General features: G+C 34.6%; 1 protein-coding gene and 1 non-coding gene across 10 annotated transcripts in view; both read right to left on the bottom strand.

Moving 5' to 3' along the window:
* Positions 1–26,472, bottom strand: part of Ranbp17 (RAN binding protein 17) — a 353,366-nt gene that overhangs the window by 65,652 nt on the left and 261,242 nt on the right. For all 9 annotated transcript variants that reach the window (XR_010041092.1, XR_010041091.1, XR_010041093.1 and 6 more), the window contains 2 exons: positions 13,402–13,505; positions 7,590–7,678 (listed from right to left, as the gene is read on the bottom strand). Coding sequence is in view for 6 of the 9 variants with exons in the window: in XM_063230765.1 (XP_063086835.1) it covers positions 7,590–7,678; positions 13,402–13,505 (193 nt within the window). In the remaining 3 variants the exon portion in view is untranslated. The remainder of the gene's footprint in view (positions 1–7,589; positions 7,679–13,401; positions 13,506–26,472) is intronic.
* On the bottom strand, positions 22,537–22,643 carry LOC111757837 (U6 spliceosomal RNA). Its single transcript, XR_002792103.1, has one exon. It is a non-coding gene; the product is annotated as a U6 spliceosomal RNA (small nuclear RNA).

Here is a 26,472-nt window from a genome sequence, read left to right as displayed (position 1 = left end):
TGCAAATCATTTTCTCTTGTTTGTATGTAATACATCCTATAAATTATACTGCTTTGTTCTTGGTATTATTTACAAATGGAAGTTACAATTTTAAGATGTTGTATTTAAGAATTTGCTTAATGTTACAAGAAAGCAAAATAAATTTAGTTAAGAAAGAATAAAAACATTTAAATCATTATCAGGGTTTCTTGCTGAAAATTTTTTATTATGGAATTTAAAAATACATGAAAGGAGAGAGAAACTATAACAATGCATCTATCTCCAGCTTCAAGATTATCTTCATTTTTTTAAAAGCTGAAGATATGTTCTGTTTTGTTCTACTGTAGCTGGAAGAAACTTCTGAAATGTTAGCTTGGAAAAAAACTCTGGTTCACTATTAATCTACTCAAGGTCAGTGTTGCTAAAAGGCACTGTCCCAAGTACACGCAAGAATTTCTCAAACATCTTCATTAATATCAAGAATTATATATCTCTGGTAAGCCTATGCTTGGAGCAAGCAGAACCCAGAAAACTGATTCAGTGTCCCTGGTCCTTTAGCCCTTAACTGGTCTCTTTTTTGCCAAACAGAAATAAAAATATTAAGCCCAAAATTGTGGCAGAAAAATTCTATGTCAATGCCTTCAATTTCTTTTCTCAACTCTTCAAATATCTCTCTGATGTTTTCCAATGGACACGGGCTCTTTGTTGCACATGAAAGTGCTGAACTGAATCACTGAATGGTTTTCCTTTTCTGAATGGTATGTATAGAGCTCTATGGTGACAAATTTCATAAGCTTCTTCCCTTCTCTGAGAATAGATTTCAAGTTTCTTAATATTATAGCATTCAAAGTCCTTTAATATGTGGTCCCTGCCTACAACTATGCTCTTCTCTGAGCACTTCTACTTTATCAGGAGTCCATTCATTCCTAACTCCTTGTGTATCATCTGATGCTAACTTGTCTCCATTCCTCTGTGTACTGCTTTCTTCTGCCTAACGCAGTTCTGTTCTTAGTACATAGACCAAGTTTCACCTGCCCTGGGAGATCTTCTCTAGTTTCTCAAAAGGTACCAATCTCTTCCTCATTTGTATTTAATATGCTCTCTTGACTATCTATCTGTTGTAACAGTGAGTCAGGGTTGGTTTGTTGTGTTATCTCTGAGTCCTGTTAGACAGTAAATTCCAACAGTGCAGAAACTGTGCATCTCTACCTGCTAATTTCTATTTGTCCCTCAGATTTCAAAACAGGTGTCAAGTATAGAATCTTACATTTGAGTAAGACAAAGTACAAAGAGCATAATAAAGGATGGATATCCAGAAAAAAAAAAAAACAAAAAAAACCAAACCACTAACAAAGTAGGTGTCAACTATTTAGAAAACTTTCTCTGACACCAAAACAACTCTTGCCCTACTTTAGATTGGGACGAATGCCTGTCTATTTCTGTGACATTCTGTACTAGCATTATCATAGCACTTATTTATCTATCTCTTCACTATAAGGTTTTTGAGGCCAGGATTAGATGCTTATTGTTTGCAGAGGACTATAATAGATATTTGTTGATTTTGATAAATATTTGTTTTTATAAACTAGTCAATCTATCAATGAGAGCATATTTCCTTAGATTTACCTATTTGAATTTTTAAAATATGGACTTACTTGGAAGCTTTAGGAATAATTTACATAACGTTCAGTGGAAGTAAGTCCTCTAAAACCTTAAGTGGAACACATCCCTAAAAAGCACAAAAAAAGAATAGTTTCTCCTATTAGAGCTACTATGTTTATCCTGTATTTATTTATAGAGACCATTTCTGTAATGAGTATTTATGGAAGCCCTATTCTGTAGCAAACAATGTTCTAGAGTCCCTGTAGAAACGAAGGAACAGAACATCAGGAAAATCCCTGCCATCATAGAATTCACATTCTAATAAGAGAGAAAATAAAATATACATATGGTAGAAAGTACTACAAAGGAGAACAAAAAATGAAATTCAGATCACACATGAGTGTGTATGTATGGTGAGGTCTCAGATAAAAATGATGAAGTCGGTGGACTTGATTATTAACTTGATGCAGGCTATTATCAGATAACTTACTATTCTACTTTTTCTATATATTGGGAGAGCTGTTATTTTTAATAGATGGTGGACTGTGCTATGTTATGTACCATGTTAGGGGGCCAAGGACCTGGAGTTAGGAAATCATGGCTCTTATTCTTGGGGGAATTCATACTTTATCAGGATGGTAGACACATAAGGGCTGCATGCTCAGAGTTCTAAAATTCAGAAGCAGTGCCAGGGGAACACAGGCAAGAAAATGTTCCACAGAGATTTCCTGAGCATAAACTCTGGCATCAGTAGTGGGAAAACATTGAAAAGGCTTATTAGGAAACTGAAAAGATCTGAATCTGAGACTCTAAAAATATTATAAGCATATGGAGGTCCCTTTGCAAAGAACTCTAAAGGCATTAGAACTATCATAGTTTTCATAGCACATTGTATTCACTATGGGATAAGGCCAGGGGGTATGGATGTGGAATGAGAGTGGTGATGATTGTAATATGCTCCTGACAGAGGTGACTGCCACAGAGAAAATGAGTGATTACTGGAAAGCAGAGTAGTGGCCTACTAAGCAGAGAGGTTAAAAGAGCTTCACAGTGAGAGTGCCAGGCTCAGATTACAGGGTGAGAATCTAAATTCACTCTAAGAGTTTTCCAGTGGCCTCCTCATATATAGTATATATATATATATATATATATATATATATATATATATATATATATATATGGGAGAGAGTGGGAGCCATTAGATAGAAGAGGCACAGATCTGCTACTTTAAATTAGATCTTCTCAATGCATCTCAAAGTCCACAACAGTTATATAAAAAGTCAAAGCATAATGCATTAATGATATGACACTGCCTTAATGGATGATAAACATGAAAGAGTAAAAGTATTAGTTTTGCTCCTTTACAACATCCATATCAATTCATACATTTACCATATACTCATTAATTCAGCAGAGTTATTAGTCACTGCATCCTGGACCCCAAGCAGTATGAGTACCAAGTAATACTTTTCTTCTAGGATTTTATAGTAGAGAAAATATAGTAATATACTAAAAAGCAATCTAAGTGTTCTTGATATACAGTTAGGAGATCAAGGTTTGAAGACGTGGTTCTAGAACAGAAATAGCCTACCAGTTCAGAGTTTATAAAGGTGCTCCACCAACATGTAGACATTTGTATCTTTGTTCAAAGGGAGCTGTACTCCTGGAAACTTTCTTGCCCTCTTTTCTGGCAAATGTCTACCGCATCTTTCAAAGCTCAGCAAAACCTGCACTTCTGAGAAGCCTTCTTATTTTGTCCAGAACACTTCTTCATATACATTCATGGTTATTTGTATGCATCATTAGTACAACGCATTGATACTTATTTGTTTATATTAGCTGTTATATGTCTACTAGATTGTAAACTTCTGAAGAGTATCGATTCTTGTATTCCTTGTGTCTGGCACAGAAAAGATGTTCAAAATATACTTGTTGAATTGTGATTTTTCTCATGCTTACTTTCTTTTTTTTTAAATTTGTCTATTATGATATTACCAATTGCTTTCTTCTTGTTCTGCCAGTCATGATGGTGCATTTTTGCAATGCCAGCTAATTAAGAGGCTAAGGTAGCAGGATCACTTGAGATCAGGATCTTGAGATTTGCCTCAGCAACTTAGCAAGATGTTGCATGTATGCATGTATGCATGTATGTATGTAATTCTGTTATTATTAGTCAATCAAACCCTATTCTATAGGCCATACACTATGCTATATTCTATAACTTGATATTCAGAAGTCCCAAATAAAGCCTAAGTTTCAAACCATAAAATGTGTGGTGTCAATATAATAAAACACCTTCTCCACTATCCCTTCCTAAATCTGGTGACTAAGCTAACTGAAAATCTGTCTCTTCATATTTCTACATGGTTCAGTCTTAGTTACTTGATAAGATTCAGGGCAGTATCTCCTCCTTTACAGAGCCTTTCCTGATCCCCAGCTAAATGTAACTATTCTATTTATATTTTTGTTATGGCATTTGCTGCTTTTGATTGGTTATTACAAGTAATTGATGTAGGTGTCTGACTCTTACACTATAAGCTCATTTGCACAGTAGGATTTATGTCTAAATAACCTACATCCCTCTAAAGCTAGCACAATACACATATTAGTAAGCCTAATATGATGAATAAATGAGCAAATGGAATTCCTTTGTCTCATTTCATACTAGAAAATTAAGTGACCATGGTGGTGGAAGTACTTTGTACCAGACACTGTACTAAGCCCTATACATAATCACAGAATCACAATACATCTTAAAAAAGAACTGATATGGGTATTCTTAGCCATGTTTAAGAGAAAACTATGATTCTGGACACATTAAGTAACTTACCAATACCCATGGGTTAATTGGTAAAACCATGGCTAGACTCTATAAGTGTGCTACTTAAAGTTTTTGTTTTGCATATATGACTGTCTTTCCTTGCCTTTGTATAATGTGCTTGTGTATATTAATAAAGAGCACTGATTGTCTGACTAAAAAATAGTAAGCTTCATGATCATATAATTAACAGATTGAGTGTAAGGAAATAATGTCAACATACATTCCTTTTTTTCTTTTTTTTTTGGTTTCTCTCTAGATTATTGATACTTCAGACTAAGTAAGACCTGGAAAAGTACTGTATAAATAGTACTTTGTAACTGCAAAGTAAGGTGTTTTCCTATTGTGTTCTCATTCTAGGGGCAAACAAGTGTACCAGTGATTTTCCTTCAATTCTTAAGTTGTGGAAACAATTTATCAAGATGGTTGCCATGTATTTTCAGGCAATTTAGTTTTAGAAGGACATAGTGATAAGCAGTATAGTTTGTGTAGCAGTTAATGCAGTCAGTGTTTATAGAAATGTTTTTGAATTAAATAGCTAACCACTAAAATGCTATTTTATCAAATAATCAATGTAAATAAAATGCATTTTGACTTTAAGATGACATGTGTTCTTATAGAAATCTTTCTTCTGCATGCTAAAGATTGTATAACAAATTAAAGAACACACATTTATGTGGATAAAAGGCAAATAAACTTTCCTCAGCAGTAATGTGGGAATCATCATTGACGGCTTGACATATCAATATTTCAGGAAGAATAAATGACTTTCATATCCATTTTTTATCATATACTTATTCATTTTTGCATTACTTGAATACTTGGGAAAGAACCTGTACTTTATCACCTGAAACTGCTTAAAGTATTTTGAAATATTTTAATAAAGCTTTTTGAATTATCAAATAAGGTAACTTTTAAACAAATTTTACTATTATTATAAACATTTGCTCTTCATTCCTTGCCCAAAGGAAAACTATAAATCTTGTCTCAACTGAATGAACACCATTTATCATATTCATTTTGTTGTCAATACAATTATGAAAAGCCTTTGGCCTTTTCCCAAGGAAGCTGATTTGCTACTGAAACTCAATTATTATAAGCAAAGCCAGTATCAAACCACTGCATTTGGCAATCTAACACAGCTTCCTGCATAGCTGACCTTCACCCTCTGTTCTTGACCCTAGTAACTTTAACATCTACAAACAGAGAAGACAATGGTTTCTGTTTCAAAACAAAACATTAAATCCAAGATTTTCCATTTGCTGTTTTCTGCCATCTGCTGGACAGAAGTTTCATTTCAGGGAGGTACTCAAAAGGAGTTAAGTAAAGACATAAAAATCAGAATTTATTCTTTGACACTGAGAGAAAAGTTTCTGACCTTGATTGTTGGTTAAAATTATTGAAAACAGGGGCTGGGGATTTAGCTCAGTGGCATAAGCGCCTGCCTTGCAAGCAGGCAGTCGTGAGTTTGATCCCTGGTACCAATAAAAAGGAAAAAGACAAAAAAAAAATTATTGAAAACAAAAATATAAAATGCTAATTTCTAGAAAGCCTAGAGCTGTAGCTGGATTTCAAGAGCACCATCAATTTCAAGGTGCCAATATTAGATTTTCTAACTTAAGGAAAATTTTTTTACTTTGGAAACTGCAACTTACATTTAGAGAAATAAAAGGGTCATGTGTAATTCCAGCTTATCCTTTATAGTCAGAAAAATTATAAGACTTTAAATATTAAAATTTACAGTCTCTGTATATATACATTGTATTCTTATAAAGAAGATGTATTTGATTTTGCAGTGACATGGAAATATCACTAACCCTTCCCTGGGCACATAAATCTGATGACACGCTCTAACATTAACTGAAACAGTATGTAAGTTAATGTTTATAATTTTCATGATACATATAGTCCTCACTAAAACGTGTCCAGATCCACAGTTAGTTGTTTTGGGCATAACACTTGAAGACTGTCTTTAAGAATTTAGGTTAACTCTTTTTTTTTTTTTTTTTTTTTTTTGCACCAGGGATTGAACTCACCACCTTGCACTTGCCAGGTAAGCGCTTGTGCCACTGAGCTAAATCCTCAGACCTTGTCTTTAAGAATTTATGACAATTCAAAGACTGCCTTTTGTAATGTATAAAGGAAGTTGGGATTAGAAAAATTTGAATAAAGCAAGTTTAAAACAGTGTACCTTAGAAAGTAAAGGATTTCAGGGCTGGGGATACAGTGGCCCAAATTTAAGGTTGTGAGTTTGATCCCCCGTATCAAAAATAAAAACAGAAACAAACCCTCCTCCCTCCCACTAAAAAGAAAGTAAATGGTTTCATGTATAAAGAGCATAAAAGCATTCTTTACACTTACAAAAATTGTCCCTATTAGGAACAAAGATGATTCATACAGTGACATTAAGTGTTAATAATTATTTATGATGACAGGAAATGTGCCATATAGTACAACATGTGTTATACTATTTTCATGGTCACAACCATGACACTGGATTATCACTCTGTTTGGATGATGTAATCAAGCTTCAGAGAGGTAAAATGACTTGAAAGGTTTAAACAGTAATTGAAGGGCTGGGATTTCGGGCCTCATGTGTCTGATACCAAAATCTACACTGTTTTTACTCTTAAATGATGAGGCATGTATGTGGTTTTTTTTTTTTTTCTCTCTTTTTAGTAATTCTTACAGTAGTATCAAATTATACACTGAATGACAATTCCTGACCATTTTCTCTTTTTCATGCCCATTAATATTTTCATTGTGACAAAATCTGTAGCTTGAGTTAAATATTAAAAAGATAAAGTGCCCTTTTCAGACTTGCTAATTGAGATGGAGTAGAGATTCAAATCTCTTCAAAAATTCCAAGCAGTAAGATTCATTGATCCCAAGTAAAGATGTTAGTCAGATTATCCCTGCAACTTCAACATAAATAATCATTTGGGAGAAGTGATTTTTAAGTTGTCAATATTTAATGGCACCAAAAAAAAAGTGACCTCTCTGAGGGTCTCCAAATGCTGTGCTCAGTTATCTGCAGTGTTGCCACTGTGCTGTAATTTTTAGCTGATTACACATTAGTTCATTTAGCTTTGTTTCCTCTTCCCTACTGTGCCATACTATTAAACGAAAGCAAGGGGCCTGGCATCCCTCTGTGCACAGAGCTGGTATTGTCACAGTGTAATAAGGATACATCCAGTCAAACAGCATGGTGTAGCTGGTCTTTGTGTTCAGTGCAAAGGCAATCCCTCGAAGATCTCTTGCCAGCCCGATCAACATACGCTGTCAGTGGGAAAGAGACACTGTAATTGATTTTCACGTTAGCGCAGAGCAGATGGAGTAATAATCAGGCAATAATGACCACATATCTGATTTTGATTCATTAGCTAAAATGTCTCGCTCAGATCCCTTTTTATAGAAAACCATACTCTTTAAACAGACCATCAATCTGTTGACCAACTCCACTTTGCTTCTTATAAACTGAGCTAAGTTATAATTCCAATAGCTTATGAACATTAACATTATTGATATATTTTGTTTCTGAATATTGCCAAATCAGAAAAAAAGACCAGGGTTGATAATGTCACAAAATAGATATTCACAGGATCTAGATATTACTTAATAATAATAAATCTTAGTAACATTAACTTACATCAAATCCAGTCCACTATACAGTTTGGAGTATTTGGAAATACTCTGGCACTTAAAAGATTCATAATGAGTATCCTTAATAATTCAGAACAAATTAAAACTGGCTAAGTGAAGTACTGGTTCTATGATATACCCAGAATGGTAGTTGTATTCTTACAGCAAGGAAAAAAATGTAAGGAAAAGGGTTCTGTTTCTAGTGTCCCAAGATCTGAATGTGAATTCAGCTTTACCTAACTTAAAGATAATTTGTCAGCCTCAGTTTTCTCATCCATAAAAGGGGTTAATGACTCTTTCAGACAGGGATGTGAGGAATGAACTTGTATATAAAATGCTTAGCAAAAAAGAACCTGATAATTGTAAGCAGTCCATAAATATTTAGTGGGAAACAGGAAAGACTTTTAATTAAGCTGTCTTTATGATGCTTCTTGGGAAGAGAAAAAGAAAACCTATGAGCAGATGCTAGAAAGTTAGAACAAAGAGCACAAATAAACATTACTGTAGAACAAGGGGGTCAGATAACTGAGGTATAAAATTGGTTTTTGAGGATACTGTTTCAGTAGAAATATTCTAAAACAGTCTCTGAACTTTTCTTTTTATCAGATTTTCTCTTTCCTCACATCTTGCTAACAGAAAAAAGCTTGCTAAGTTTAAATTATCATTAAGAATGTAGTGAATCCTGACCTTCATCTTAATGGCTGAACATTTCAAATTAGCAAATAATACTTTACCTATCGAGAGTACCTGGAATTTTTATCCTCCCTATTTTTCCGACCTAGATGATACCTCAATATTTTTGGATGTCTTTTATAAGAATATTCAGTTTCTACTGTCTAACAGTTCACATAATGATGGTTACCTGGAGTTCAGCATCTGAAAACTGAATCTCTGTTTTTGCTTCTTTAAATGACTTACTCCTTTTTCTTTCATAATTGTTTGTATAATTAGCTGATCTTCTTGTAGTTACCTCATGTGACCTGCTACTTTTAAGAAAAATTTTGCTTATTATGTAGCCTTAAAAAAAAAAAGACTACCGGGAATTGTTTTTCTCTTTACCAGCTTTCCACATTTCTCACAGCCTCCAGAACAAAATACATCTAAGAGGATTTCTTCTAACAGTTCTATTCTGACTTCAGTCTGCACAATCCCGCGGCTTCTACTTTGGGCTCTACCATCGAGTGAGGTGGCCTTTTTGCCCTGTTTTTATTGCATAATTGTAGGTTACAATCTACTCTTCAAGTAACTTGAAATTACACCAACAAATAAGAATCTACCATTCAACTCTAAGCTAGTGAATAAGAACTGTAAGTTTTACTTTCTTTTTGCCTAGTACAAAGAGCTTTTAATAAAACACTCTGGGATTGCATTAAATCTGTGTAACAATTTGGGGAAATAGTAAAATATTTTAAACAATTGTTATTAGACAAAAGATTAATTTTTATTCTATCACAATTTTTCTCATTTTTTCAACTTTTCTGTCTTGAAAAATGTCAAATTGATAGATGTGTTCTATACTCATTTTATTGGAGTATAATGTGGCCATGAAATTATAAGTTTATTTTAGAAAATGTTATTCCAAATCAGAGGAGGCATATAATAACTAAATGTAAGTTTTAAATACAGTTGCCTGAGCAGAAAAGTATAGTATTAATTTGAATGAGAAACATACTTTCCCCCACATTTTTAAAATTAGTGCATATGGGTTTCATTTTGGTAGATTTAAGCATGTGCAAAACATATTTTACAGATTTCTTATGTTAAACAGTATCTTTTATCACCAAGTAGCTGAAAGTACTGTACTTATTCTGCACAGCACACAAACAACACTAAAAAAGTATTTTCTCGACACATAAAATACATGCAGCTCTGGTATTGGATGAGAAAACTAGGCTACTAAATAATTTTGAGAGTGAGGAGTGATCTGATTGAAATGTAGGAAAAGGGGAACCACAGTTTATCATTTCATGTAAAATACTACCAAGAAGGTTTATTTAAAAAGTTGCCTCTCTCCTCCGGTTGGTCAACACTAAATTCACCTGAAAAGTGACAGGGTGCTGTATTTTTAGTGGGGCTGTTTGGTGGAGCAGGGTAGGTCTGATGATCTAATCCTATGGATTCCTTTTGGATAGTTCAAGGAGAAACTGCTGAGTGCTTCACTCGGCTGCATGGTGAACAGTTGTCTGTGTGCCAAGTGTGAGACGGATGGACTGGGAAACAGCTGAAACGCGGCTACTTCCACCCTGACCCCCAAAACAGGGTTTCTAATGGAAAGTCTGACAGAACCTTTACTGTAGTGGCACTACTGGGGGCAGCTATAATATTATCCTCATAATTCTACTATATAATAACAACAAAGAAAAAGGAGGTGAAGGGTCATTGTGCTTTGTCTTTAGAATTAAGATGGCTGTCTTCATCCTTACAGCATACTCTTAATTCTGGAGACACATCTTAATAACCTCTAAATAGTTCCAACAAAAGAGCCGTGTCAGAGGAATGAGCAGGCCCCAAGGTGTTTCAACTGGAGTGTTTTCATCTGCCTTTATTGCTCTATCCCTCTCCAGAATTAAGGCAATAACCTGTGATAAATTATTCAGGAACTGCTACAGGGATCAAAGCAAAATCATTCTGTTAAAGTGCTGTTTGCAACATTTGGCACTTAGTGCGAAAACTTTTAATGTGCGCATGCTGAAAATCAAGGATTTTAAATAATTTAACATTGTGGAGTTTTTACGAAAGGACTAAAGATAGCAGGTTCCTATTTAACTGCTCCTCTTCCTCTGAGAAGTTTTCATTCATTTTCCTTAAAACTGATGACATCACGGCCAAATCAAAAATGATGTATGAGTCAGGGAAGTATTAGACTATATTTTACTATGGATAAAATTAAACAGAGAAAAAACGTATTTTGAAATAATACTCCAGAGCTAGGATTTATCAAGATATTTTTTCCCCTTTTCTCTTTACTTTGAAGAGAAAAAACCCAAGACTAAAAACTCAATGTTCTTTTCAATTTTATTAGAACTAAGTAAGAAAAAAAAAACTATAAATTTAAGAGTTGCATCATTTTCTTTTCTCGCAACTATACCTCAATTTGGCAACATAAGTCCATAATGTTTAAGTTCATCCTGAAATCTGCGTTTGAAAAATATTCATAAATAGGGAGTTAGGAAATCCTGGTAAGGGCTGCAAATTAAATGAATTTGGCAGTCCTGTAGCATTTTCATAGAGATATTTTAACAGCATCACCTCCTGTGGATTGGAATACTAAATACTTTATTGAAGAACAAAACAGAACTGTTTTTATCTCTAGTACTTGCAAAATGAAGTACCTGAAAGCATTTCTGCATATATTATTTATTCATCATGATAGAAAAATAGCCTTAACCTAATAAATTACATTTAAAAGCATTTAGTGCAAAAGTTTTGTTTATGATAAAGCAACAGATTTAGTTCTTTATCAGTAGCTTAGAGCACCAAGTTTTCTTTATACAAATTAGACAGATGGTGCTTACAGTAGAATTTACTAAAGGTCTGTCACAACAAATGCAGCCAAGCTGCATATTTAATCACTGCAGAATCTTGTCTACCTGCAGCTGCCAACTGCTAATCCAATTTCCCTGATAAATGTGGCAAGAGACACGATCAGCAATAAAGAGCATCTAACTCCATTTTCCTGCAGGGCGTCTTTTGATGAACATTTAGGACGGAAGCACGGAGTGCACTGTGTGGCCTTGGTTCGTGGCAGCTGCATGCATTCTGAGGCACAGTTCTCAGGTTACTCACTTAATTCTGCCACTATCATTACGTTGCTATTGATCTCAGTAGCTGTTGCCTACACAGCATTACTCTAGATGAAGCTGAATCAGGCAGTTATCATGCATCAAACTTGCTCAAAAGCCTGGAGATTTCCCCTTAATTACTTGTGATTTTATTTGCAAATACCGTTAAAGTGTAATCAAGCAGTCACTTTCCAGGGTCGTTAAGAACTTGCTGGTTTAGGGATATATCACTGGAACTCCATTAAAAATGATTCTAGGAAGATAGTTTCTATCAAACTAGATGGGATTACATTAAAACAGCCTTGGAATATAATGAAATCTTCAAATGAGGCAAATGTAATTTTTGTAAAGATGCTGTTTCTTAGTCTTACTGCTCTGTTTTGATAAAAGGTAGCAATAGCCACCATAAAGCTGCAGACTTTGTTGATCAGTAAAAATAGCTGGAAGACATCTAAAAAATATAGCTAAATAGAGTGGACTGTAAACACCGAAAAAATCTGAGATCCTTTTTGGTTTTAAAATTTTATGACTATGGCACCCTGATAAACATTTATTTTAAAAGCTCTATTTTAAAATTAAAAAGTGTAACATTTGGCTAATGAGTTTTTGGCAGAATTATGCAAATATCATCAAAGGCTATTGCTTTTCTATTTGGCTTCTTACTAGTAATTTTTCTTGGTGAAGAGAAGAGGAGCCATACAAAAAATGGTTAATAACCTGATACAACTCAAATAACAATAAAATATGACTTAAGCATCATCAACAAAGGTGCTTACATTCTCGAGTGCCTTTATTAATCTTTTTAAAAATAATAATCATTGTCAATCTGTTTAAATAGCTCTGCTACATTATAATTTCAGGAGATACTATTCCTATTTAGCAGAGTTTGTGCTTTCCATCCTCCACATTAAAATATGGGGCTGTTTTGTCATAAGCAGCTTGCTACACTTAAAGATTTTACTAATAAAACATAATGTTGTCTTAGATATTATGACTGTTGCCACAGCTGAACTGACTTGTCAAATCAATCCTAATATGGCTCCCACAGGCACATAAAAACCTTATTTAGCTATCAGTTATCCTAATCACTTTGTTCAGTTTAAGAATGCAATACTTCACGACCAGCTCCTATTTATACATATATGCCTAGCCATTTAATAAAGTCTTGATTTATATAAATTCTTGTTTAAAAAAATATTTAGAGATGTAGTGTTTTAGCATGTTTCTGTTTTTCTCCATATGGGTATGTGGAAACATACCATGCAGAGTAGATAAGGAATAGAGATGTTTAAACTTAAGACCCTCCAAAAAATATCCTATAAAAGATAGCAACTGTAACAAGAGACTAATCTATGCCATCTAATAAGTAACTGACTATGCAAAATCATTCGCCAACCTCAAAGTTTAATTGTGGTAAGAAATCAGAAAAGTGCTGGTGTGAAAAGTGCAACTCAAAGATACATGCAGTTGGGAATACAGATCTGAAAAGGTACATACAGACATGTAAAAATGTATTCTGGATCTGGATAGTCTAGAAAGAACAAAATTGTCTTTCCTCATATTGAGAAACAAACCCACCTTCACATCTTCTTGTTTAAAGCTGTTGTTAAATATCTGTAGTACTGTTTCAAAAGAGACTGTAAGTGGCAGCATGAAGTTCTCAAATTCATCCTCATCTTCACCTATCAGAGAAACAAAAGGATCACCAGGGTTTAAAATGCATGATATTGTATAGCAGCTTTGGCACTTAGGAGTTTCATTTAGGCTTACAAACGTTCCCCAGAAGTCAGCCTGCATTCATATCAATGCCACACTTTGTGCTTTGGCTCATTGAATATTCTGGTGTTTTGCCTTCTCTTTTGCACCAAATGAAATAGCAAATTTACTTACCAGCCATTTTTTCCCCTGGCTTTTTATTGGATCTAATGGACTAACGCCCTAGGCATCTCAGCCCTTTAGTTCCCGGGGCTGCCAGAGCCTCCCTAATGCCTCAAAGAAGGCTACTTTCTAAGACTCAGGGACAGCCCCTGCTACCCCTTTAGATGCCAGGGCTCAAACGGGCTAACAGACTCAGGTGCCCAGATAGCTCTAAATTGTTACTCCTTTATTTATGCTCTTTAAAAAAATGAATTTATTAAAGAAGTGGCAGGGAAATCTTTATCTGCCAAAAAAGACAGTGTCCCTTATAGATCATCTGGATTTTAACTACGTTCGCCACGGGTATACTTTCTCTTATACTAATCTTCCTTTTCATTATGGACAGGAGGAAAAACAGACATTTCTTACTAATGTTTCACTTTAAAGGTAAAGTGTAGTGTCCTCAAAGATTGTGTCAAAGTGCACAATTGATAATTTAGATAGTATTCTTTCAAAAGTGGTTTCTTTTCAATGAGGTTGGATTATCTCATTCATGATGTGCCACAAAGAACCACCAATCCCACTTCAATGATGATGAAATAGGTGAAGAAAGGTTAAATATCTTGCTTATGGTGCTACACTTAATGGACTATATGGTCTAGACCCCTGATTTAAATGAAGAGCTTTTAATGTAGAATTTTTAAATAAAGACATTAGAGAGAAAAAGAGAGACCAGTGGTCCTCAAATTTTGATCCTTGAGCTAGCAGCATAAACATGACCTGGGGATTTGTTATATGCAAAATCCTAGGTTTCAATCTAGATCAACCAAATCAGAATCTCTGGTGGTGAGATTCAACTATTTTGTTTTAATGTCTCCAGGCAATTCAACCATCAGACAATCTCTATCCTTACAAAGAGCCCTTCCCAGACTTTGTCATGATCTGGGAAGTTTACATTTATAATTCCATGGAAAAGTTATTGGAATTCCAGTAAGTTAATTCCAGTCTATCACTTCCAGTTCAACCCATGGTGAGAATAAAGACACTAAGACATATTTATAGTTATGGAAAGCCAACGGGTGCTAAGTCTGGCCAGGATGAAGGTTCATCAGAACGAAGCCCTTGACCCAAGCTCAATCCAGACTGTACTATTTGTGAAGAAGGGAGTGGCTTGAGGATGAGTGACTGTAAGAATGGTGAGAGATACATGAGTACTGTGAGCTGGACTAGCTTAGAGGTCTGCAATCACTTCTGCAACATGCAGAGAGAAGGACATGCAGAAAGAATGATCTGCATAAAGCAACTGAGGTAATGTCTAATGCTTTGGACTTGGTGCGTCAGCTCCGATGGGTAAATTTTTGTGCTCTGGAAAGTCATAGCCACTTATCTCAATGCTTGATCCCAGTTGACAGTGTGGAGCAGTACCTTCATCCAGTCTGGCTCAACTATGTTTTTACAGAGTCATGAGGAGAGGTAACAGCGACTGTCATCTAGCTTCAAAGATTATACATTAGCACCTCAGCAAACCCTATTTACATTGCTTAAAGCCAAATGAAGGGAAAAAGAAATGGTCTAGCCAGCTCTGTACATATCAGTACATGAAGACAGGGCCAGGGTTGGATAAATTGGAGATACCTGTTCTTTATTCAAGGAGAGTTGTCCAGGTGGTCTTCCACATATACTGCCTATCATCTTACAGATCAGGAAGTTGAGGTCGAAGGTCACACACACAAGAGATCAATAGAGATTCTTTGACTCTTAAGGAGTGGCTGATCTGGCTGACCCTGAATTTTTTATGATTTCTCTTTTTAACTTCACGTATTTTATCTCAGGACCAACAGAGTCAGGTATTTAGCTTTGTTAACAAAGAGACGCCAAAAAGTCTGTCCAGAGAAGGGTTAAGGTCCTGGGTGAGAAGAGCAAGGCCAAATCAACTGTTACCAAATTAGTTCTTTCAGACACACCTTTCTCTGCCAGCTGGTGGTAACATGTGACCTATATGGAAGTTTTGCTCATTTTTCAGGTTCCCAGCATCTGAGCTAAACCCTCCCTTTGCTACATCCTAGTCCCTTTGCAAGTACCTTCTCCATTTGCTTATTTCTTTTGCTTGTCCTTGAATTCAAGGCTGAGCACACACTTTACACTCTACCAGTGAGCTACCCCCTTAGCCCCATGCCTGACTCTTTAGTATCAGATTGTCTTGAATTCCAGGTATTTAAACACAGATCTAATAATACCATTATCAGGACCACAAGTGCCGCCATTTGATGAGGGTTACAGTCCCTATTTGGCTGGAGGTTAAGTACAGTGATAGAACACTTGTCTAGCATGCATAAGACCTGGGTCCAATTCTCAGCAACATATACACACAATACACACCCACATAGATTTATAATGTACACATGTAAATTATTAATTAGCCTACATTTATAGTATCTTGGATGTAGCTTCTGAAGAACTGAGACTGCATCTTTGTGTTCCTCTGTGAAATAGAATGACGCAGGGCTCTGCAGTTAAGAGCCCCCGCTTCCTCCAATATACACTGTTTTAACTATGGATATTTTACTAATCAGTCTGAGTCTGCTTCCTCACCTATAAAATAAGGATAAAAATATCTATCATTGAGAGTTACTGTAAAGATTAAATGTTGTAACACATGATAAATAGAAGATGGTCAATAAATAGTGGTGGTTCTAGTATTAGCACTAAAAACAGTACCTGGCGTTATATTATGTATTTAACTGAAAAATAGTTGTTCAATAAAGGTAATTTTAAAAATCCTTGTTTTTTTAAAAAAAACTCTTTAGAATAAAAAATCCTTTTCTTAATACCTGACATAAAATACAGTAAATAACCAAAATAAATAATACCAAATCTTAAACATGGAATATATATGTACATTATATTTAAACTACACAATCTTACTTTACGATACTCTAAAATGAAGGATTATTGTTTCTTTTTCTTTATTCTCTTTTTTTCTTGTGGTTTTTTGAGACAGGGTCTCACTACGTAGTTCAGGCTGGCCTTGAGTTTACTTTGTGTAGCCCAAGCTGGTCTCTAACTCTTAACCAACCTCCTGCCTCAGCCTCCGAGTGCGGGGATAATAGGCATGCGCCACCACGACCAGCTCTGGATTACTGTTTTTCTAACTGTGGAATTATTTTTGATAATAGTGTCAAGTGAGGAGAGCTGTAGATGCTGGAAAGAACAGAGACCCTAAATTAAGTTTATCTAAGCTTAAATCTTGGCTTTGCTACTGACAGTTGTCTGGCATGCAGGCCTTCCTGTCCTCATTTGTAATTAGGAAATATAATAGTTACTTTATAAACTTTAGCTGTGAGAATTAAATGACAAAACATCTGTAATTCTCTTTGTTGGCACTTCATAAATGACAGCCATTAGCAGTTTTGTTGTCTTGAGTTTAACATGGATATAAAGAGAGGTGATTATGGTAATCAAATAAAGTACAACAAGATTGCCAGCCTGGTACCCTTCTTTTGTGAGCAAAGCTTTTCCTATTCAGTGTTTATTTTTCCAAGATAAAGATGTTTTTCCAGAACAAGGACAAATTCAGAACTTTGTATTTCAACTCTTCATTTTCTGAGCTTCAGATTAAAAAAACTGCCTGATTCCACCTCTTTCTTCTGTCAGATTTTGAGGCAAATGAATGCTGGGAATACAGAGATAAGGCACTATGAAAGATAGGAATGCGAGGAGCAATTTTATTTGGATGTATTTGCACAGAAAGACCTTCCCTGACCAATTTATCTAAAGCATTATGCAGAGCTCCTTCCCCATCAGTCTCCAACCCCACAATCTGCTTTACTTTTCTTATAGAACTTGCCATGACTACCAACTTAGATGTTTACACGATTACTGTTTGCCTTCTCTACTAAACAGAAGCCTCCTGGAGAAAACACTTGGGTCTATTCTGATCACAAGTGTATTTTAATGTTAGAATAGAACCTGACATTATAGAAATACTTGTGGAGTGACTGAGGAACAGAAGTTAATTCCTGGTGAGAAAAATGGAATTCCTAGGTAACCACTTGGGTTTAAGGCTAACAAATGTCAGATACTAGTATATTACTACTGAAAAATGTTTGTTTCAGTTAGCACAGCTCCTCTGTTATTGAATATATATAATTATATATATATATATATATATAAATTTTATATAATTTTTTTGCCTAAGCTGGGGACCTGATCATTTATGTTTATACCATTTAAATGATTTTATACAAAATATATTAAAGATTTTTTCTTATGTGTTAGTACGGTGGTATCATTTACTATTTCTGATACAAAAGAAGAAAATATGAGCTATTTTACAACTTCTTATTTAAATATGAAGTCATATATTTAGCATGCAAAATTTATATGTGATAATTTTATGAATAATAACTGACACTGCTCGGTTTTTTTCCTAACAAGACAAAGGCACAGAAACCAATTTGATTTGAAGGTGAAGCACTAATTTACAAACTAATATTTCATTAAAAAATAAATATTAACATAACATCACATTCTTAGTCATACATAAAGAAAAATAATAAATTGCTTGGCTTTACGTAAAAATGCAAAGTTAAACACCTCTACTGAGTTTCTGATGCAAAGATTGAAGGGGAAGTGATTATTTTTATAAAGTTACAAATATTTTTCCTCTAGAGATGACTATCAGGTATTTGTAGAACATTTCACTTATTATTTTGTACAATTTAGAACCTCATATGGTGGGATGTAAGGGAGTACTGACAACATAATATGGTAGAGACACTGTGGAAAGTTTGGCAGTTATTAAAAAGTTGTTATTAGACTCAGCAATTTCACTCCAAGAGAAGTAAAAGCACACATCCACAACCAAATGTTTATTAGGAGTATATTATTTCATAATGGGCAAAAGGTAGAAGTAACAGAAATCAAAGTGCTAATCTAGGGATGAATACATAAATAAATTGTGTACATACATACAATGAAATATTTAGCCATAAAAGAACAAAGTACCAAAACATGCTAAATATGAGACTTGAAAACATGTTAAGTGAAAGAAGCTAGACATAAAAGCAACATATGGCTGGATATTGTGGCTCATGCCTGTAATCCCAGCACTTGGAGGCTGAGGCAGGAGAATCGTTGCAAGTTTGAGGCCAGCCTAGGCTACAAAGTGAGCTCAAGGCCAGTTTGAACTGCATAGCGAGACCCTGTCTCACTAAGACAAAAAAACAAAACAAAAAAAAGCAACATATAGCCAGGTGCAGTAGCACATGCTTTTAATCCCAGGGCTTGGGAAGCTGAGGCAGAAGGACTGCCATGAGTTCAAGGCCAGCACGGTCTACATAGTGAGTTGAAGACCAGTTTGAACTATATAGGAAGACCTTGTTACCCAGAAAATGAGTAGTTGTCAGGTGATGAGCAGAAGGAAACCTGGTGAATATTCTGAATATAATAAAATCCACTGAACTGTATATTTAAAAGGGCAAAATTTATGGCGTGAGATTCTGAAAAAAACAAAGACACCTCAATAAATAAATCTGGTTTGCTCTTCTGTCTCCCCCTTTAAATGTATAAAACAATAAAATTTATTTCTGAATTCAAACAACAGCTGGATTACAGGGGATCTGGGGAAGCAGACAAGGAGAATCAAGTAACAAAAACAACTACATAGTTATAAATGGTAATAGCCAACTTTTACTGAAGATTGATTATATGGTAAATATTGTGTGGAATATTTAAGCATAAGTGATATGTCAGGTTAGTAGGCAGAATAATGATACCTTAAAAATGTTCACATTCTATTGGCTGGAACCTATAAACATGTTAGGTAATATGATATAAGGTCTTTCATATACTTTTTCATATTTAAATCATGTAACAACTCTTCAAGGTAGGTATCTCCATTTAATGGATGAGAAAAACTGAGGTTCCCTGAAATTCCCTATGATGTTTACTTTAATTCCTAGAAGAAGGCTAGTGTAGACTACTTCCTAGAAGAAGGATAGTGTCCAGTGTAGACCACTGCTATTACTTTTCTAAGAAACTTACCTTAAAGTTTCACCTCTGAAACCCCTCAGTCCCTGGGGTGTTCTGGACTCTCTACTCTCAAAACCAGTTAAGTTATTAAAACTGGATCTAGATTTAATGGACAGCTTTCTGCCTACAGGGCCATCTAATTAGTCTTAATTATCTCATTATAGATTCTAAGTATTTCCAGCTGCTTCTTTACCCCTTACTGCCCCCCATCTATTTTCCACAGTGTCTGCCAAGTCATGGACACAGGTGATATTTGATGTATTTTTCTATCTATCAGGATGTTAGCTATTTCTGATCATGCCCCTCACTTGCTAAATCTTCCTGGGTTATCTGCCTCTATGTCCTTAATCCATGAGAAATATGCTTTGTCCAATTATTAGACATAAGAATAAGTTTTAAAAATTAAATCTTATTTTCATTGACTATAAACCCGAAATAAACTTATATAGGAAAAATAATAAACACAAATCTTTTCATTTATTTCATAGAAGCTTAGAAAATAGTCCTTTCACTTTTCTTTTCACTGTCCCAAGCCCTAAATCATTTGGTCTAAACAATTCAAATAAAAATGAGGTCAGATTTCTTATTGAAAAGGTATAAAGCAAAGCACAGTTTAGCAAAAGTGAGTGAAAATATGTGGTCCGGGGGATACCAGTCACATGACTGATCTTGGACAATTTATCTAATTATGTTGACCTCAGTTTTCTAATAGCTAAACAGGCTAATATTTATAAAATGCAGCCTGTTGTGAGAATCAAATAGGATAGTATATACCTAAAAGCAGTTTTCAAACTATAAATTTGTAAAAAACAAGATAGCTACTATTAATGAAGAAAAATTTTAATTCTACCATTAGCAGCTATTTTTAGAATATTCTTCCCTTTATATTTAAATCATTTACTTGTTATTTAAAATTTCTCAAATTTAATCTATCACTATCTTTAGGTGCTAGTTACAAAACACAAAAGTATAGGGATCCATAACACCATTTTCATAAACACCATTTTAATGTAAGTATTTCTCTATTAAAAATATTGGTTAAGAGTTTAAATACTCAATGAATTCAATGCTCACTCAAATTTTATCCACAAGATTCTCATCTGAGTAGTTCAGGATAAGAAGGAAAAATAACTATTGGTGACACCAAGCAATTTGAGAGGTGTAAGCAAATAATTTACAACTAATAATATCTAGCTCTCCACAAAACAAAAAGCTCTGTTTTCACACCTACCCTCTTTGATATTTGTCAACTGAATTCACCTTCATTTGAATTCAACAAAACAGGTTTTTATTTATTCAAGTATTTTATATTGAATAGCTCCCTAGAGGTTCTCCATTTACTGGCTCGGGTAATACTCCTTCCTTTAGTTTATTAGATCGACAAAGTTAATTTTAAAATAACCCAGGGAGCCTTAAGTGATTCTTGGAAGGGCTAACATGAACATACATATGGTTGGTCACCCATTTCTGCACTAATTTCTTAGACTACAAAGAACATAGCCAAACATCTCTTACATGTTTTGAATCATCATTCCAATGATGAAATGATTTCAATTCTGTTCTTCTTACAAGTGAACACTTTGTCAATTTTAGCTAAAGCAGTCTGATAAAATAGTACAACTATTGCCTCACTCCCCATTTTCATCTGAAATACAACCTGGGGCATATAACATCTAATTAAATTCATACAAAGTATGAATTACTGACTAGAAAACAAAATGCATTTCAAAGTAAATACCAATTAATATGACATCCTTCTTTCCCCTTTCCTAATCTCTCCAATATGCATACCATACATATACATATCTATATATCACAAATTCAATTTTGTAGGATTCTATTAGAATATGCTTCATATTTCAATTCAAGAATCACATCAAATGCAAGCAGTTCTCTCTTTTCTTTTTTTATTCTTGCCCACACCTCAAATTAGTGGTATAAAAAGTTTGCTCTCAAATTTTAAATTTGAGAATAGTTTTCATTACCTAGTGTTTTTACTTTTTTTGTTTAATACATGGATCTGTGCTGCTCTTGACATTACCTTTTCTTCCATTTCCATGACAGTAATAGAAAACTATCACACAATAGAAAACTATCAAGCCCTACACACAGAAATTCTGACAGTGACATTTCCGTCAATCTACCTTGTGATACGGCTTCAAATAGTAGAAATTATGTTCAACCAATACTAAGCAGACCATCATCTATAACCTAGCAACACTTTGAAGAGGTAGTAACAGAGGACTAATAGCACACATGAGTGGCCACATGTAGCCAAATACTTCTGAATGTAACCAGCCACTTGCTATATTTTGTGTTAGAGAGATCAATGATCAAAGATACTTTCCAGAAAAGACTCTGATAGGAAGAGCTGATTTTAAAAGTCATGATGATGGCATTTTGGTTACTGTATAGTTGTTTGTCATTCATTCAACAAGCATTTAGAGAGCATTTACAATGCAGAGACACTGAGCTTGGTAGTAGAAAATTAGGAAAAGGCAGTGTCACCCCAAAAGTTCTCAACATGATTTGGGAAAAGTAACTCTGGTTTCTAACAATAGAAAGACACTCTGGTAATCTGTATCAGAAATTATCACTTAATGTTTATAGTACTTACTTTAAAGAAGTAAAAACCTTGTAAAAAGTAAGGAAAGCCTCTTTTCTTTCTTTCTTTCTTTTTTTTTTGTCTTTTTCATTTTTATCGGTACCAGGGATTGAACTCACGACCGCACACTTGCAAGGAAGGCGCTTACTCTGCTGAGCTAAATCCCCAGCCCGTGAGCCTCTTTTCAAGAAGTATGAAAGTTCCATGAATAGTTGCTGTAGCTTCTAATGTTTCTTTCTTTTTTGCATGCCATCCTTGCACAGGGGTCACGCTAATCTTCTCTGTATCATTCCAACTTTAGTACATGTGCTGCCAAAGCAAGTACTTTAATTTCATCTATAATCCAGATAAAACTGATTTATATTGAGACTTATCATGCACCAGGCACTTCTATCTTAGTCTCTGTTTCAGTAAAGATATCTAAAAAAATTTACTTTTTATTTAAAAAAAACCCTTTGAATCAAAATATATCAATTTATATTGTTATGAGTAATAATTCAGAGGAATCTAATCCAGGAAACAAAATTCTATTAGTTATTCAAATTATATGTGTTTACTTCAGTTTCTTATACCTCACCTATTACATTAAGCAATACGAAATAAAAGCAAATTTTCCTCTAGAAAGTAAGCAATGTGGTCTTTCTGGGTATAAAAATGAATATCAATTACTAATGCAATGATAACTGCAAGTAGGCCGTGGAAGAGAGTCCACACAGTGTTCAGAGTCTATCCTTTGTTTAAAGCTACTACAGATAGGTGGGGCTCTTTTTTGCGCGCAACCACATGAAAAAGGAAATCCTGATCTATTCTATTTCAAGGTTCTAAAGATGTGAGTAATGTGATGTTATTTCTAGAAAATCTCCAGATATTTCTCTCATTTCTTTCAGTGTGTGAAAATGGTATTTTTAAGGGCTGTAAGATAAATGAAGTCTAGACAAGAGCTTACAATCTTTTTTAAATGCTTGGACAATGAGAAAACAAGAAAAGCAAGCTCCTTGAGGCCAGGACCAAGTATGCCTGGATTCCTCCTGGTCTTGGGCTCAGAGTTCAGCATACTATGTCCAATAAATGACTGCTGAGGACAATGACAGAGTCTGGGGCTGCTCCTCTTCTTTCCAAGGCAGCATCCAAAGGTAAACAGGCCAATGTGCAGTACGAAAAGCTATCACTCAGTTAGATCTCCCATTTGCCTAAGGTAAGCGGGTGACTGGGTTTTGCAAGCCTGGTTTACACTCTTCAAATATTTATAGACAGTTCTCTTTGCCTCTAGCCCTACTTGTCACTTAGCCAAGTTATACATATAACTTCTTTTAATCTTTTCTTAGAAATCAATCCCACTAATCTTTTTAATCATTCTAGTTGCATTTCTCTCAACTTTTTGGCTGTTTGTCTTTCTGGTGACTTACTTTGCTGAAATTCATGAAAATAATATGGATGTAGGACACTGAGAAGTTTATTCATTTTTCCATTTCAAGGTTCAGTGCCTTTTATGTGAAAAATAAAATTATTTATCTCTTTCCTTGTGCATGATCACATTTTAAAACTTTGCATTTAAAGTGACAGATTAATCAATAAATTTCAAAAGAAAAAATATCAGCGGTATTATATTCACTAAGGACGACTCTGTCACTGATTGAATCATCTCATGTATCTACAACTACTGATCTAACCTGTGGAATTGAAATGTGGAAAATGGGAATCCAGAATAACATGGTTACATAAAAAGCCTCAAGGGTCTATCCTAAGGTTCTGTTTAGCTATAGCTATTTCTCATTAACTCTAGATTTACAGTAAAATAAATGAAAAGCAAGCAAGAATTTTCTGAACAAGATTTCAAGAGCACAGGAAACAAAAGCAAAAACAGAGAAGTAGGATTACCTCAAACTAAAAAGTTTCTATATAACAAAGCAGAATGCTGAGATAACCTACAGGATGGAAGAAAATATTTGCAAACTACTCATCTGAAGAAGAGTTGATATCCAGAATACATAAGGAACTCTAAAAACTCAACAGCAAAGCCAATCAAACAAACCTGATTTAAAAAATGAGAAACAGATCTAAACAGACATTTCTAAAAAGAAGACATACAAATGAAAACTACAATGAAACAGAACCTCACCATATTAAGAAATGCTGTTACCAGAAAGACTAAAGATAAATGCTGGATGTGGAAAAAAGGGGGATTCTTGCAGACTATTGGTAGAAACAGTATAAATGTTCCTCAAAAAAAAAAAAAAAAAAAACAAAAAACAAAACCCTACCATATAATTCAGAAATCCCACTACTGGTTAAATATCCAAAGGCAATGAAATCAATAAGTTGAAGAGACACTTGTGCTTCCACGTTTACTGTACCACAATTCACAACAGAAAAGATGTGATAAAAACCTAAGTGTCCATCAGCTGATAAATGGATAAAGAAAATGTGAAAAAATTTAAGTATTATTCAGCTGTAAAAAAAGAATGAAATTCTATCATTTATAACAACATGGATGGAGCTGGAGATCACTGTGTTAAGTGAAATAAGCCAGACACAGGAAGACAAATGCTTCATGGTCTCACTCATATTAGAGTCTCAACAACTGATGTGATGTACTGGAGAGTAGATTGGTGGTTATATGAAGAAGGAGAGTTGGGGAGTATGTGGTGGGATGGAGGAAGGTTGTACAGTCACCCCACTGTGCAGTGGCATACCAGGATTTCTTATTCCTACTTACAGTTGGATGGGAGTTCAAAATTCCAGTGTACTACCATGGCACAGTGGGTGACTATAGGTAACCAAGATGTACTGTACATATTGAAAGCTAGAAGAAAGGATTTTCAGAGTTTTTATCATAAAGAAATGATATATATGAGGTGACAAATACATTTAACATTGGGCTAGGGATGTAACTCAGGGACAGAGAGTCTGCCTAGCATGCACAAGATCATGGCCTTGATTTTCAACAACTCCCTGCTCCCAAAAGACACATTTCATGTAATTAACACATTATCTAAACATGTCTTGAAACATTACATGGTACCTTATTAAATATGTATAACTTTTATATGTCAGTTAAAACGATTTTTAAGAAAATTAGAAATAAGTGGATTTATTACCATTATAAAAGTTAACATATTTAAGAAGAGTGCAAAGAACCAGAAGTGGGAAAAATTAACTATAACTTACCTCACAAAGTCAAAATTCAGTATGCTTCAGCTATTATTTTTTAAACTGACAGATAACATTGTATGTATTTACCACATACAACTTTTCAGTACATAAATATAAAATGATTAAATTTAAGAAATTAACTGTGCTTTATTTCATAGTTAGCATTTCTGTGGTGAGAATACTTAACATTCACTTTTTTCTAAGAATACAACATGTTATTAATTATAGCTACTAGGTTATACAAAAGAACTTTATACCTCCTACCTACTGAAATTTTGTATCAAAGCTTTGGCCAGTATCATTTTACACTGCATCCCCAAGTGCTCAGTTCTTGGTAACCATCATGTTAGTCTAATTCTATGAGATCAGTGTTTTTAGATTCTTCATTTTATGTGCTTAGCTTATTTCATTAATACAATATCCTCCAGGTTCAATCATGTTGTTGTTATGGCTAGCAGGATTTCCTTGGTGTTTTTTGAGGAGGTAGGTTAGGGTGGTACTACAGATAGAACTCAGGGTATTCACACTGAGCTACATCCCCAGCAATTTTTGTTTTGAAACAGAGGCTTGCTAGGTTGCCTAGGTTGAGCTCAAACTTGTGATTCTCCTGTCCCAGCCTCCTAGAGTACTGGAATAATAGGCATGGCCAACCAAGCCTGCTAGTTTCTTTGTTTTAAGCTGAAGAGCATTCTATTGCATATATATATAACCACAATTTCTTTATCCATTTATCATTTGATGACATTTAGGTTGTTTCTTTCTTTCTTTTCTTTTTCATATTGGGGATTGAACTCATGACCTCGTACTTGCCAAGCAGACTTTTGTGCCACTGAGCTAAATCGCTGGCTTAGGTTGTTTCTTTTCATAGCTATTGTGAATAGTGCTGCAATGAACATGTGACTGTGGATGTCTCTCCAATACATTAATTTCATTTCCCTTGGTATATAACCAGTAGTGGGACTGTTGGGTTATATAGTAGGTTCTAGTTTAATTTTTTGAGT

The sequence above is a fragment of the Cavia porcellus genome, unplaced genomic scaffold (genome assembly GCF_034190915.1).
Source record: "Cavia porcellus strain 051 isolate PalLab524CR breed Dunkin Hartley unplaced genomic scaffold, mCavPor4.1 scaffold_19, whole genome shotgun sequence".
Lineage (NCBI taxonomy): Eukaryota > Metazoa > Chordata > Mammalia > Rodentia > Caviidae > Cavia > Cavia porcellus.
The sequence above is the reverse complement of the archived record's forward strand: the minus strand, read 5'-3'. Positions and strand labels throughout refer to the sequence as shown.